We start from the raw sequence: 15,129 nt of genomic DNA, 5'->3' as shown, positions 1-15,129 counted from the left end.
TTTTTTTTACATTTCTTCAGTTGCTTCCTGGTTTCTGGCCTAGGCCAAAGTGATCTCATACACCCCAGGAGTCTTCATGGGTACTCTTTTACTTTCATTTGGAGGAGAGGAAGAGGGGGTTTATCAGCTAAGCACACCCTCATGCCTGCATGCTAAGGCAGATGTAAATGCTACATGAATCATCTGCCCTTACTCAAAATGGCCACAGCTAGAAATGTTAGGGGGTATGATTTCTCAATAAAATAAAGCAGGGGACATGGATGGATTGGTGAGAATGCTTTGAATATTAAAAATTAATTAAATAATGTTTTTCGGTTTGTGGTGCTCAGATACAGTTCTGCTTTAATAAGCATGTTTAGGTTAAATAAAAATGTCTGTGATTTCTACAAATGTTTAAATTCAGTTTGTTGGCAGCTCAAATCATTTGTTTTGTGTAAATCTTGTTTCTGATATTTTTAATAAACCTCTCATCCAGTAACCTGTCTGTTGACAACAGTTTCCTAATGGCCCAGGAGGGCAGGTTCCTATCAGAGCTGTATATGTGTTTTACTACAAGGTAAATCATTTGTACTGGCCCCAAAAGACTACAATGTGTACCTTTTTGACACTCGCTATAGAGAATTAACTATGCAGCCGTGATCTTGCCACAGGCTCGCCAGGACGCAGGCTCCCTAGTGGCCAGAGCTCTTATTTCTGGGGCTTTCTGTCTCTTTGCACAGGAAACAATAACGAAAGGACTTATTTTGTTTTCACTGCAGACATTTCTGTGCAGGCAAAATTATGTCAAGGCATGTACCTGTTTTTATGACTTATTTTTTTATCAATATATACTTCAAAATACACAATGAAAAAGATCTGCTATTCGCACTCTTTGGAATGTGTCCTCAAAGCGCAATACCTCTTAATTGACATTGAATGTGACAGCTATATCTCAGCTTTCCTAATCCTAAAAAGACAGGGTTGTAGTTATTTGCAGGCATAAAACATCACTCAAAATCCTATGCCTCTCATCTCATGCTGCAGTAGCCCAGGTGCCAGTTCTTAAAGCTTGTCAATGCTTGTCATCCATACTGCACATTGTCGTTCAATCCAAAAAAATATCTTTTCTGATGTATCAAATAGTACAGCTGCACATTGGCATGGTCCCTATCCCAGACCACTCCTCAATAACACTTTACACAAAACTGGCTTGAGTGAAACGAACCATATCCTTGCTATCAAGACAATTTGGCGAAACGTGTACAGAAGGAGCAGTCCTGGATGGGAACCATGTTAGTGTACAGCTATACTATTTGATACATCAGTGAAGATCTTTTTCAGATTGGACAACGATGTGCAGTTCTCCTTGTTATAATATAATACACAGAGGTTATACCCCCCAATGTAGACAGGATAAGGTGAGGCTGGAATGACTTAAAGTGGGTGTCATAAATAACCTGAAATTTGAGATACCATTAGTATATTGTATTATAATAAAGTGAAAATATTCACCCATATTTTTAGAAGCTGAGTTTCAGGCCCATTCGGGAGGTGGGATTACCATCAACTATAGAGAAGTGAAGTTTTTGATGACCTTGGATCGCATTAGAGGTGAGGGGAAGATGTTGCAAGCTCAGATTAGATCAGCCTCGTGATAGGGGAGGTGGCCTCAGCCAACATTGTAAGGCCAAAGAAAACCAGACCACCGCCCAAAAAGTTTGCTTCTGTGCAAGAGTCCAGTCTCTTGTCCCATGATTCTGTGCTGTGAAGACTTCTCTGAATATGACAGAGTACAGTGCTTAGAATCTGGAAACACCTGGCCTTTTTTAGCAAGATACAGTAAAAGCCAGGGACATTCAAAAATAAGGCTAACCACAGCCATATACACAGCTGCACAAGGTGACTGTTGGAGTAATAATTTGAGCCATTCAGTAAATGTCCCCCGAGTCAGATTAAATACAAAATGTTCTTGTTTGACTTTACTGTAACATATTGGAGGCTCCATGCTTCATTATACAGGCTGCATTCTCATACAAATGTTGGCTCAAGCCACAAAACGGTGGCCTTTCATTTGTGAAGACCCCAGGTGTACTCAGAAACTGCTATCACGTGCGTTGGAAATGAATGCAACCAAGTATTTTCCACAGGCCAAACACAGTTTAGAAAATAGCAACATATGAAATGAAACCAGTCACTAATGAGTTCAGGCCAAACAAATGAAATACACATCATTTATATATCCTTCACGCACAACTATACTGCCAAAGGGTTTGTGGAAAATTGTAACTTGGCCATTTAGCTTACAAAGTTACAGGAAGTGACTTTTTTAACCATGCAATCATTCCAGTTTTATTGCAAGTAATCGTTTATGGAAGAATAATAGATGTAGTGTTTTTGTGCAGTCTGTATCATTCAGGAAAAGCAGAACAGACATAGGCTTTTTTGTCCTGGAGTTCCAAACAGTCTTCAACTTCCAAGCAATTTGCTATGAATTTGCAATAACACAGCATATTTGGTAGCTCAAGTACCAAGAGCCACCATAACAGGCCAAATGTATTGAGCGACGTGTAGCTAATTCAATAATCCACATATGCTAATGCGTATGACCCACCAGTGTCATTTTTCTTTCTTTTTGATGTTCAGCAATACTGGAATACAAATTAACTTGATGAGGTAATGCTTTTTTTTTTTCTTTTGCAAAGAAAACCCATTACCTGCCTGCACTAACCAGTGATATCATTGCGTCTTGGTCCCAGTGGACCCCTCTACTGAACATTTGTCTTACGCTTACTTGGTACAAGACAGCTAAAAGCAGCATTAAGAGCCATAAGAAGAAAATAATAAAAATATAAAAGTATAACCCTATCATTTATATATTTTGAAGGGATCTATAAATACATACAGCATATATATATATATAATTCTATATATATAATATATATAATTCTGTGTAATTCATATGCTATTTATGTTAAATAAATGTAGGAAATAATATACACATGGACAAATACAACATGATTTCATTTGTTTTTAAACAGCTAATAATTTAATTTAGTTGTGCTGCTTATGTGATGCATTTTAAAAGCACATACATCTTACAATTAAATAGCTGCAGGCATTTAGTTTGATGTATTTTGTGTAGATCTGAAATGAATATTTTATAGAAAGATCTTTTAAATCTCTCATCTTTTTGTGTGATGCTGCATTTTTCTTTAGTATTTGATTTTATCTTGTTAAACTGGATCTGTTAATTTAATTATAGTGCTATTTTTTTTTTTCATGTAGAAAGATCGCCAATCCCTTGGACTCTTTTTTTCATTCAAACATTTATCCTTATACTGTATATCTTAAATATTGCAATTTAAATCTGTTATTGATTAAAGAACAACATTTATTATATACAGTATATATATATATATATATATATATATATATATATATATATATATATGTGTGTGTGTGTGTTTACCCACCCAATACCCAGGTCAAATGGTCTGTGGGGGGGGGGGGGGGGGGGGGTCTACATCTAGCAGCTATTCAGAGTCTCATGGATAGAGTGGTCCAGTTATCCACATGTGGCTACACCGGCCAACCACTGCAAGCTAAAGTAGGTATGCACAGCGTGAAATCGTTACCATAAACCAATCTTTCTCCAACTTTTTAACCATAAAGACCCCTTTAAATAACTTTACAGGCTCAAGGAAACCCTAACGATACTGCTTATGGTAAAGTAGCATGATGGCTGGTGGGAAAAATGCTCCGTACAGTTATGATCATTAAGAAGAATGCTCCTTTTTGGTGATCACTGTGGCCATCTACACCCCGTTCCCTTACAGATAATTAAAAAGATTGTTGGTTTCAGTACTTGTTTATCTAAGAGGCATAAATTGCTCAAGAAACCCCTAGCAACATCTAGAGGAACCTTAGGATTTCACGTAAACATGGTTGGGAAAAGCTGCCATAAACTAAAGGGATGTAAACAAATCTGATCAATCAGTGACAGTTTAGAATCAAGGCATGCAGATCCATCTATGGTGCCCGGTACAAAGAAAACACTGATTGCCTGTATGGGTTTAAGCCTTCTCTCCAGTACTTTTAAATGTTCAGTTTCAGCTATCAAATACAAAACGCAGCTGACATATTCAGAACTTCTTACTATTCATCCAGGCCACTTCATAACTTTAAATCACCTTGTTGCCAATTTTTTGCATACAGCTGTTGCTAAGCCACGTGAACACCTAAGACCAGGTGTTCTCAATCCCACGCACAAAAGACCTCTTGCTGTGTCACACAAAAATGACACAACATAGAACCATGTGACATGAAGCTGCGGCTCCACTTTCAAAGCTTCCTGAAATTTAGCTGCATTCATTGCATCATTGTTAAGGGAAACAGAGTGGCCTTTCTGACTGAGCTCAGCTGCAGTATTTTCCGAATCCCATCAGCCATTTGTTAATAAGGCTCAATCAATGAACCACAAGACTTTATACTGAACTTATATTGGTCAATGTCAAATAACACAACTAAGTTGTGTTCCTCCTAACATTTCATGTTAATATGTGCAAATTCCACCCCAGTTAAGCCCTAAAGTTACCCTTATTTACACAAAACAAGCCCATTTTGTAGAATAGACTGCACCTTAACCACTTACAGACCGGACCATTTTGCTGGTCAAAGACCAGACCACTTTTTGCGATTCGGCACTGCGTCGCTTTAACTGACAATTGCGCGGTCGTGTGACGTGGCTCCCAGACAAAATTGACGTCCTTTTTTTCCCACAAATAGAGCTTTCTTTTGGTGGTATTTGATCACCCCTGCGGTTTTTATTTTTTGCGCTATAAACAAAAATAGAGCAACAATTTTGAAAAAAACGCATTATTTTTTACTTTTTGTTATAATAAATATCCCCCAAAAATATATAAAAAAACATTTTTTTCCCTCAGTTTAGGCCGATACGTATTCTTCTACATATTTTTGGTAAAAAAAAATCGCAATAAGCGATTATTGATTGGTTTGCGCAAAAGTTATAGCGTTTACAAAATAGGGATAGTTTTATAGCATTTTTATTAATAATTTTTTATTATTATTTTTTTTACTAGTAATGGCGGCAATCAGCGATTTTTATTGTGACTGCGACATTGTGGGGGACCCATCGGACATTTTTGACACATTTTTGGGACCATTGTCATTTATACAGTAATCACTGCTATATAAATGCAGTGATTCCTGTGTAAATGACACTGGCAGTGAAAGGGTTAACCAGTGGGTGGCAGTGTAGGGGTTAAGTGTCCTTAGGGGTGTGTTACTAACTGTGGGGGGTTGGGCTTTCATTTAGTGAACACTGATCTCTGCTCCAATCACATGGAGCAGAGATCAGCGTCACTAGTTGCTAGGCAGAATGGAGAAATGCTGTTTACACGGCATTTCCTCCATTCAGCCTTCCCGTGAGACGATCGCGAGTATGCCCGCGGCGATCGAGTCCGCGGGCCCTGCGACCGGACTCACGGGGGTCCCGATCATAGCGCTCCCGATGGCAGGGCGGCATTGAAGATTGTACGTACATGTACGCCAATATGCCTGCCTGTGCCATTCTGTCTACGTACATTGTCGTGCGCTGGTCGGGAAGTGGTTAAGGTGTTCCAAATGAAGAATGTTCTGGCTCAGTAGGGAATATTTTGGGACATATGTAATTCGGCTAGGGAGTTATACAAATAGGGTTTTGTGCAAACTAAGAGCATATTAACAAACCATGATCAAGAATTTTTCAGTACATTATTGATTTCCTTTCCTTTTAAATATCTTTTAGGCTCAGATAAACCTTTACAAAAGCCTTGATCATTTTGATTTCCCCAAGTTTCCAATGAATATGGCTCCCATTTGATGACATTGACATTTATTTATGATGATGTCAGGTTGCAGTCAGCCCTGGAAAGTCATGTCAGGCTAATTAATCATTAAAAATCAGGTTTTCACAAGGAATGGTACCCCCACTGTAATAAAGACAACGTTGCATTCCAAATCTATGAGATAAATGTGTTTTTGCTCTTCATCAAAAAATCATAGGGGCACAGTATTCATTGAAAAAGCAAAGCTTGCATGCAGCTGCTAAAAACGATTACAGAATGAGCGCATACAAACGACACATTAAAAAAAAGGTTGTTTTCAGATCATAAGTGCAGCCTACATAATAAAAATTTGACAAAATCAATGTTGATTAATGCCATTGTTATGATCTTCTAACATGGACAATGATGCTCAGAAGATTTATAAAAACACAACTGTTTTCATTTTGCTAAATTTCAAAAGTCTAAATTATGGCCATGATCTTCTAAGCACATGTATGACCAAAACATTTGTTCTTTCCTTTCTTTACCAGATATGACTATGTGGAAGTGTATGATGGAGTGAATTCTACTGGCCGCCTCTTGGGGAAATTCTGTGGAAAGATTGCACCACCATCGCTGATCTCTAATGGACCTTCTTTGTTTATCCGATTTGTATCAGACTATGAAACACATGGTGCTGGATTTTCAATTCGCTATGAGATTTTGAAAGCAGGTCAGTCCCAAAGAACACATTTCACATATATGACATTTCACCTGGTAAAATTGTTTATTACAGGTATTTATGAAGTGCTTTTACAGATATATAATATACATTTACGTCAGTCCTTGCCCTCACGGAGCTTACAATCTAAGGTTTTCAACACACATACTAGGGCCAATTTAGACAGGAGCCAATAAACCCATGAGCATGTCTTTGGATTGTGGGAGGAAACCCATGCAGGTGCATAATCCGTGCAGTTAGTGGCATGGTTGGGATTCAAACCAATGACCCTAGCACTGCCAGGCAGAAGTCCTAACCACTAAGCAGGCATCTTTGCATTTTTATACACTATAGGATTGATTTACTAAGGGGGTAAAGCATACTCGCTTTGCTAGGGAATTTCCATTTAGCCTACCGTATGTGGTAAAAATGTACCTTGCAAGGAATACCCAATCATGTGCATGGAAAATTAAAATAAAAGGAATTTTAGTTGATTGGACACAATGGGATGATTTAAGTTAGCACAGTTTCCCTAGGGGAATTGATATAAAGTTGTTTCCCCCTTACCTCATCTTTGCATCGAAAGCAGCCTCCACTCTTCTGCAAAGGTTTTCCACAGTAATTAGATCTATACCTTTGGGAAATTGTGTCCAATCCGTCAGAAGAACATTTGTGGGGTCAGATATTGATGTTGTACCCAAAAACCTGGTTTACAATCAGCATTTCAATTCATCCCAAAGGTGTTTAATAGGGTTGAGGTCAGGGCTTTGAGCAGGCCACAGGTGTTTTTCCACATCCCCATACGACCATGTCTTTATGAACCTGGCTTTGCACACTGGGGCACAGTCATGTTGGAACAGAAATTAGGCTTTCCCAAACTGTTAATAAAATGTCAGATGTGCAGAATCGGCTGGCTATGCTGTAACTGTAACAGTAACAGTTTCCTTGACTGGAAACGAAATGGCCAATCATTTGGTCATCTAGGTAGGTGTGATGGTCAGGTGTCTATCACCTTTTGGTCATATAGCATATGTGCTTTGTCCTATTTTAATCTTACTTTTGTCCTCTTTGTTCACTTTCTGGCATGGATAGTATGGCGGTTTTAGTTATGTGGGGTGTGTTGGGGGTCTTAATTTTCAGCAGGGGTAGGCATAAAGGACATCATAATGGAAACAGTCACCACGTTTGTGAGAGAGTCCCCCAATACCTGAAACGTCTCGAGTGGGCTGATCCTTAAATTATTTTTCTGTATTGCACAGAAATTTCAATAGAGCCAAGTGTAGCTGCAATTCCCTGGAATGTGTTGCTTGTGTTATGAAATCTTCGGTTGCATTCCAGAAACTATTGATAAATGCTGTTTGATTTTTCAGGTTCCTGGTATTGCTCTGTAATTTATAGAATTCTTTACTTAGAATAATGTTTAGAAAAACTAAAATTCCCAGCACTGCTTACATTTTACAGCTGGGATTATTCCTACCTAGGGCAATCTGTTTTCCACTTGACACTCTCTATTTCATGGTTTTAAAAAAAAAAGTGAGGTTTTATCTGTTTAAAACTAAGATTTTTATATGTCTGGTATAGCTCAGGTCTCTAGCGTCAGACATGCTTTTTAGTATTAAGAAAGTTTTGTCCTAAAACCTGTTACAAACCTCGGCATTTCATTCTGAACTTATGATTAAAAAATGCATACACAGAGGTTACCTCCAGTGAAAATCATGGGGTCCATTTACTAAAGGCAAATAGGCATTTCAATTGGCAAGGGAAGTTGCACTTTACAACTGAATTTTCCCCAGAGCTTAGGGAATGCAGTGAAGCTATGCTGACTTACATCATCCAATCATGTTCAAGCAAACATGCTGTTTTTTATTTTCCTTGCACATAATTGGGTATTGCAAAGTGAAATTCCACCACATTCACTAAGCTCTGGGGAAAATGTCCCTGTAAAGGTGCAACTTTTCCTTGCAAACATAATAACTGATTTGCCTTCAGTAAATCATCCTCTCTCTATATATAAATAATCGGTATATCTAGACAAACAGGCAGCTAAAGCTATTTCCAAATCTTGACATTTCCTGTAAAGTCAAACTTGAGCCTGTACACTGCCACCTCTCATCTGTTCCTATAGGTCGAAAAGTCAGCTAGTTTCAATATTTAAGTCAGAGAAGGGCCAATCTTGACTTTTACAAGATCGATTAAGGTTTATATATCACTTTAGGTCTACTGGACTAGTAATATTAAAATATAATACAAATAATATAACTAATAAATTGCATTGTTTGAACCTTATTCTCAGTTTACATGTACCATATTTGTGGCAGGCTTACTTAAAGAATATTTTGGACTTATTATTTTATTTGGATTTTATTTTTTGGGCAGAAACAGCCATAGAAACAGCATATAGGAATATAAATGCCCAGTGTATGTAGACGATTCAAACATTACATTTCTATGTCAAGTAATTAGGAGCATTGCTTCCTCGTAGTAAATTTCTATAAATTTTAATGGTCATATAAATACATATATTTTGTTATTCTGATAAAATTAGATCAGAGTGAAAGGTTGCCACATAGGATGATATTTGGAGAACAATACTTGTAAAGTTGGAGTAAGTTCTTTTCATGAAGGTTGTGCCCTGCCTTATCTCATGATCTTCAATTTCCTATCCCTTCAGTACAGTGGCTACCCTTGGAAAGCCCAGCGTGAGTCTCTTCATGCCCCTTCTAGCAGCTAGTGAAGTATGATGTTGACACAGCTGCTCAATTCAACTTCACATTGATATTGAAAATACTGCAGTCTATTCCTCCTGCTGCTGGAAAAGCCTGTAGAGGCAGCAGTGTGGGATCATTTACAAGGGTTTAATATTACCGTTAGTTAATATAATGCACATATCGCACGTCACAGTACATGTCTGGATTCAAGTAGAGTAAAGCATTAAAGGCTAAGTTCACCTTTGTTCATCTTTTTTTTTTTTCTAAATTCCAACTCCCCTATGTACCAATATAGCATTAATGTACTTCTTTTGCAAAAATAAAACCGCTTTCCATTCATTTTACACAGGCTTACCTCCCTCTAGTCATAGCTGTTTAAAAACACTACTCGATTACTTCTGCCATACTTCCTGGACAGACTTTAGGTCATGACACAGGAAAGAGTTGACCAGCTGAGGGTGGATGATGCAGGGTGTGTGCTAATGAGATCAGCTGGTCAACTCCTTCCTGTGTCATGACCTAAAGTCTGTCAAGGAATTAAGGGAGATGTAATCGGGCAGTGTGTTTAAGCAGTCATGGAGACAGTAAGGTAAGGCCGCGTAGAATTAAGGGAAAGCTGTTTTATTTTTGCAATGCTATATTGGTACATAGAGGAGTTTGAATTTAGAAAAAAAAAGAAGGTGAACAAAGGTAAACTTAACCTTTAATACTAAACTTCACTGTCTGTTTTTACATGTTAAAAGCTTATTGGCAACAGTAAAATATGGTCTACTGGCTTTTTTAGTGCTCATGTCATCAAGTCAATATTATACAGTATAAAGCAAAGACAATGGCCATTATTAACTAAAGTAGAGTCAATAAAATGGCTCATTCCAACTGAAGCTGCTACATTTAGAGTTTATAAAATGTTGCAGGGAAAGGTGAAGCTGTTAGCTGGTAGGGATGAGCAGAATGATTTGGGCAAAATTGATTCTGCCCTGTAAATACCTAAATTAAGCCAAAGTATAAAACTGCTCATTGAGCCATCTAGGGGAAATTTACAGTATATATTTAGGCTCTATGCACACTAGTGTTTTTATAAGCTCAAAAAATGCTAGACGTTGGATGAAAAATGTTGTTAATAGCATTTTTGTTCTGGCTTATAGTAGTGCTTTAGTAGCTTTTAGGAGCATTAGCATTTTATTAGAGGTTTTCCAATACATAAAGGGAAAAGGAGCATTTTTACAGTGTTTAGGAGCATTTAGGAGCATTCAGCATTTTTTTTCTGCTGGAAAAATGCTCCAAAAAACTATTTTCTGCTCCTAGACATTGAAGCTCCAAAAACGATAATAGCCTAATGTAGTGTGCATGAACACATAGGATAACACTATCAGTTTCTAGGAGCAGAACAAAAAATGCTAATACCAGCTTCTGGGAGCTTAAAAAAATTCTAGTGTACATGGAGCCTTATGGAGCCTTATAATACTTTACTTTTCATTTCATTTAGGCTTCATGTACACTTCGCTGTGATGTACCGCTGCCATGGGAAAATGCAATTTTGCATGTTTTTGCCACATTTTGTGGTTTCCCGTGGCCAGCGGACAAAACTTTCCTATCCTGAACATGATTCTTCCACGTCACAGCGCGGGAAGATCAGGAGATCAGGTACATGTGGCTGCAGATGGACACAGTGAGGCAGGGAGATTGTACAGCAGTGCATGCAGATGGCACAGTGAGACATGGAGAAGGCTCAGTGAGACATGGAGATGGCTCAGTGAGGCATTGGGATGGCACAGTGGAGCATGCAGTTGGCACATTGAGGCTGCAAATGGGCACAGTGAGGCTGCAGATGGGCATTGTTGACCCTCTTTTCCACTTACAGTACCTGTTGCATTTCCCACCCTAGGCTTATATTTGAGTCAATACGTTTTTCCAGTTTTTTGTGGTAAAATTAGGTGCCTCGACTTATATTCGGGTCAGCTTATACTCGAGTATATACAGAGGGGAAGTCTTCCGGGAGGGCTTTATTTCTGGTGACCTGGAGGTCCGTAAGAGATTTCCTTAATTTTCAGGATTTCCTCTCATTTCCTGTTTTGGCTTTGGAACAGAAAGTGAGGGCAAATCTCCCCAATGGGACAAAGATGACAAAAATAAACCTAAGCCCTTGTACACACGGTCGGAGATTCCGACGGAATGTGTCCGACCGGACCGTTTTGTCGGATATTCGACTGTGTGTGGTCTACATCGGACTGTTTCCGTCGGAGTATGCGACGGACCAAGTTTTCCAACTTGTTGGTAAAATTTTCCGACAAAATGCTCCGATCGGACATACTCCGATCATGTGTAGAGAATTCCGATCTCACAAAGTGCCACGCATGCTCAGATCAAATTCCTACACCAAAGCTATTGGCTACTAGCGTGAACGTAGTCCCGTCGTAACGAAATAACGTAATCACGTCAGATTTTCCGACAACTTTGTCCGACCGTGTCTATGCAACAGTTTCGGACAACATCTGTCGGACAAAATCCGATGGATTTGGTTGTCGGAATCTCCGACCGTGTGTACAAGGGCTTAGAGGGAGTATAACCTTCCTTAAAAAGCATTGCCAAGAGTTTCTTCTAAGTCTTTTTGTTGGCCCTTTGACCTCATGGGGTGGGGCAAATTAACCCCTCCCTTTATTAACATAGTCCTGGTGGAAGTATTTGATCAAACATAAATTGAGAAGGTGGCAGCACTCTTTTGTTGCCTTTTGAGGGCACTATACCTGTATGGGCCATTGTATGCAGAGTAAGTTGGTTAAGAGAAAACGTTTAGTTTGCCCTATCATCCTACTTAACTATTTACACCCATACAAGCGGTAGTCATATTAATTAATAATCAGTTGCAAGGCATCAGTGAAATTTCATAGAATTATCCGGAAAGAAAATACACTTTTACATTTGAACACATAGAATTATATTTGCCTTAAAAAGCCTCTGTAGCAGTGGCATATCCAAGGAACGCTTGCCTGATTTAGGACTTACTTTGACACAGTATTGGATAATCAAAACCCTGCTGTGGCTTGATGTGCATTTAAACAAGTAATCTGACTTGATGCATGGCAGGAAGTAACATATTGCCGGGTAGAAAGAAATAACAGAGGGATATAAAGCTTCATTAAATCAAGGTAGTTGCTCATATCCGCAGCATGTGTTATAATGATACCTGTCTCAGGACCATTTCTAATCTAAATCAATGGACTCTTCTCACTTTCCACGCCAGGCTGATTTTATCCCCCTTACCTTTTATATTTATTTTGTACTGATTGCCTCTATTCTTGTATCGAACCCTGCTGACTTGCATAAACCGCTACAACCTGGTAATATGTTTTTACTTCCTTTTCAATACCTGATCTGCTGTTGTTATTATTACATAGTTTTGCAGTTGGTAAAAACAGTCTTCCCTTCTTTACTTACACTATATTATCAAAAGTATTGGGAGGCCTGCCTTTACACGCACATGAGCTTTAATGGCATCCCAATCTTAGTCCGCTGGGTTCAATATTGAGTTGGCCCACCATTTTCAGCTATACCAGCTTCAACTCTTCTGGGAAGGCTGTCCACAAGGTTTAGGAGTGTCTCTATGGGAATGTTTGACCATTCTTCCAGAAGCGCATTTGTAAGGTCAGGCACTGATGTTGGACAAGAAGGCCTGGCTTGCAGTCTTCACTCTAATTCATTCCAAAGCTGTTCTATCAGGTTGAGGTCAGGATTTTGTGCAGGCCACTCAAATTGCTCTACCCCAAACTCGCTCATCCATGTGCACAGAAAGTAACGGCTTATAAGATCTTATAAAGTACCGCTGTCACTCGCAGACTGGCATGCATCCATGCCCTTTCTTGACTGTCGACTCCCCAGCTTTGCCAGGCTGTAATGTCTATATACATTTACAAGTGGAGTCCATGAAAAACGTAAAAAAAATGGCTTTTTTCCAAAAAGAAAATATAATAGCTAAAACGACTTGACATGTTTTGCACTGTTGAGCTTAGTCATCAGTCTCATATGACTAAGCACAATGACATTAAATGCGTCAAGACCGTTGATTACTGTATGCCCTGTTGGGAATAAAACCTCCCAATGGTCTACTTCTTCCATGGATTCCATTTGTATGTGCATATCTCAATATTTCTGTCATTATCAACAGGTAACTTTTTAAATACTTATAATTGTGTGTTGAAGCATATATATATATCTATATTTATCTATATCTATATCTATATATATATCTATATATATATATATATATATATATATATCTATATATATATATATATATATATATATATATATATATATATACATATATATATATATATATATATATATATATATATATATATACTACTATTATATACATACTATTATTATAATTTCAAACAACTATCTTGAAGAGAACAACTATGGAATTAAAAACCCCAATCAATGGATTTTATCATTTGCTCCCTTTTGGTATATATATATTTATATATATATATATATATATATATATATATATATATATATATATATATATACCAAAAGGGAGCAAATGATAAACTCCATTGATAGGGGTTTTTAATTCCACAGTTGTTCTCTTCCACAGTTGTTCTCTTCAAGATAGTTGTTTGAGATTATAATAATAGTAATAATAACAACAATAATAACTGGTACAAATTCTAATGGACATTTTCAAAATAAGAAAAAAAAAAGGTCAAAAGCAAGCAAAATAAAAAGTTTTTTTTTTTTACTTGTTTCAAAGAAAACCAGTGATTCTATTCCTTTTGAGGTCAGCAAGGGCGAGGTATAAAGTGATTCAGAGACCGAAAACTCACCTTCTTAGGTTTACTTACACTGAAAGTGTTTAAAGCCAGCCTGCTGTGACATAAACGTGACCTTTTCTAATAACCCCAATAGTTAAAATTCCACCAGTGTCTCTAAACACTCTCTTGAACTCAACATAATTCGTCCAATGTCATTTGAGCAAATGTTAAGCTGATGCTTTCACTAGGGTGTAAACTCCGGTAGTATATACATGGTGTGCTCTAATTTCACTGTGCTGGACCCTTGAGAAACATTAAAAATGTCAGATGCAATAGTGCTGAATACTGACCTATACTGAGCAGTTTTAAAACATTTGTGTTTATTTGCTAAAACTTCCAGATAGAACTTTTATGCTTATCCAAGATATTTGTGTTTTTTTTTTTTTTTATGCGACCAGTATAAAATCATAAATCTGTCTTCATACTATCCTCCTTGAATCCCCTACACAGCAGGACTAAAGCTGGCCATACATTATACAATTGTCTTATTCAATTTCCTTTAGATTTACATTAAACTATGTAGTTCAAGCACATGTCTGATTGTATTCAAATTTAAAGTCTTTAGGTTTGACCTCATATTATGGTTTTGGTAAATCTAAAGGAAAATTGTACAAGAAAGTTGAATAATATATGGCCAGCCTCAGGCTGGTAGAGGAAGGATCAACCCTTTAAAGTGGAAGTAAACTCCCCTATCGTTTTCAGCCAAGGAAGCTGCCATCTTTGCCTCTGTTTAATCTTCAACTGCTATGGTGCTGCACATGTGATTAGTTAAGACACCAGCCATTGGATGGTTTGATAGTTTGGCTGAGAGCACAGCCAATGTGCAGTTAGCATTCCCGGCATGCCTTTTTTTTTTAACTGTTTAAATCAATGGGTTTACTTCCACTTTAAGTAGCTCTATTGCTTGGCACATTGCTGTTAGGAACATACATACAAGAGGGCATATTAGGCATATCATTGCCCCTCCAAACATGCCCTACAACATGCTCAATCCACTTTTCTAGCTGGCATATCTGATAGGATGAGGAGGTTTTGAGTATGCCATGTCAAAAGAAGGGAGAGTAACCCAGGAAAATAAA

At 37.9% G+C, this 15,129-nt stretch overlaps 1 protein-coding gene across 1 annotated transcript in view; it reads left to right on the top strand.

The window, feature by feature from the left end:
* The window catches only part of NRP1 (neuropilin 1), a 245,907-nt gene that overhangs the window by 78,629 nt on the left and 152,149 nt on the right, over positions 1-15,129 (top strand). Inside the window, exon 3 of the mRNA XM_077491091.1 lies at positions 6,356-6,537. Within this exon, the coding sequence (XP_077347217.1) occupies positions 6,356-6,537 (182 nt within the window). The remainder of the gene's footprint in view (positions 1-6,355; positions 6,538-15,129) is intronic.

The sequence above is a fragment of the Lithobates pipiens genome, unplaced genomic scaffold, assembly GCF_037356315.1.
Source record: "Lithobates pipiens isolate NorthernLeopardFrog02 unplaced genomic scaffold, aLitPip1_a1.2 Scaffold_19, whole genome shotgun sequence".
Taxonomy (NCBI): Eukaryota; Metazoa; Chordata; class Amphibia; order Anura; family Ranidae; genus Lithobates; species Lithobates pipiens.
The sequence above is the reverse complement of the archived record's forward strand: the minus strand, read 5'-3'. Positions and strand labels throughout refer to the sequence as shown.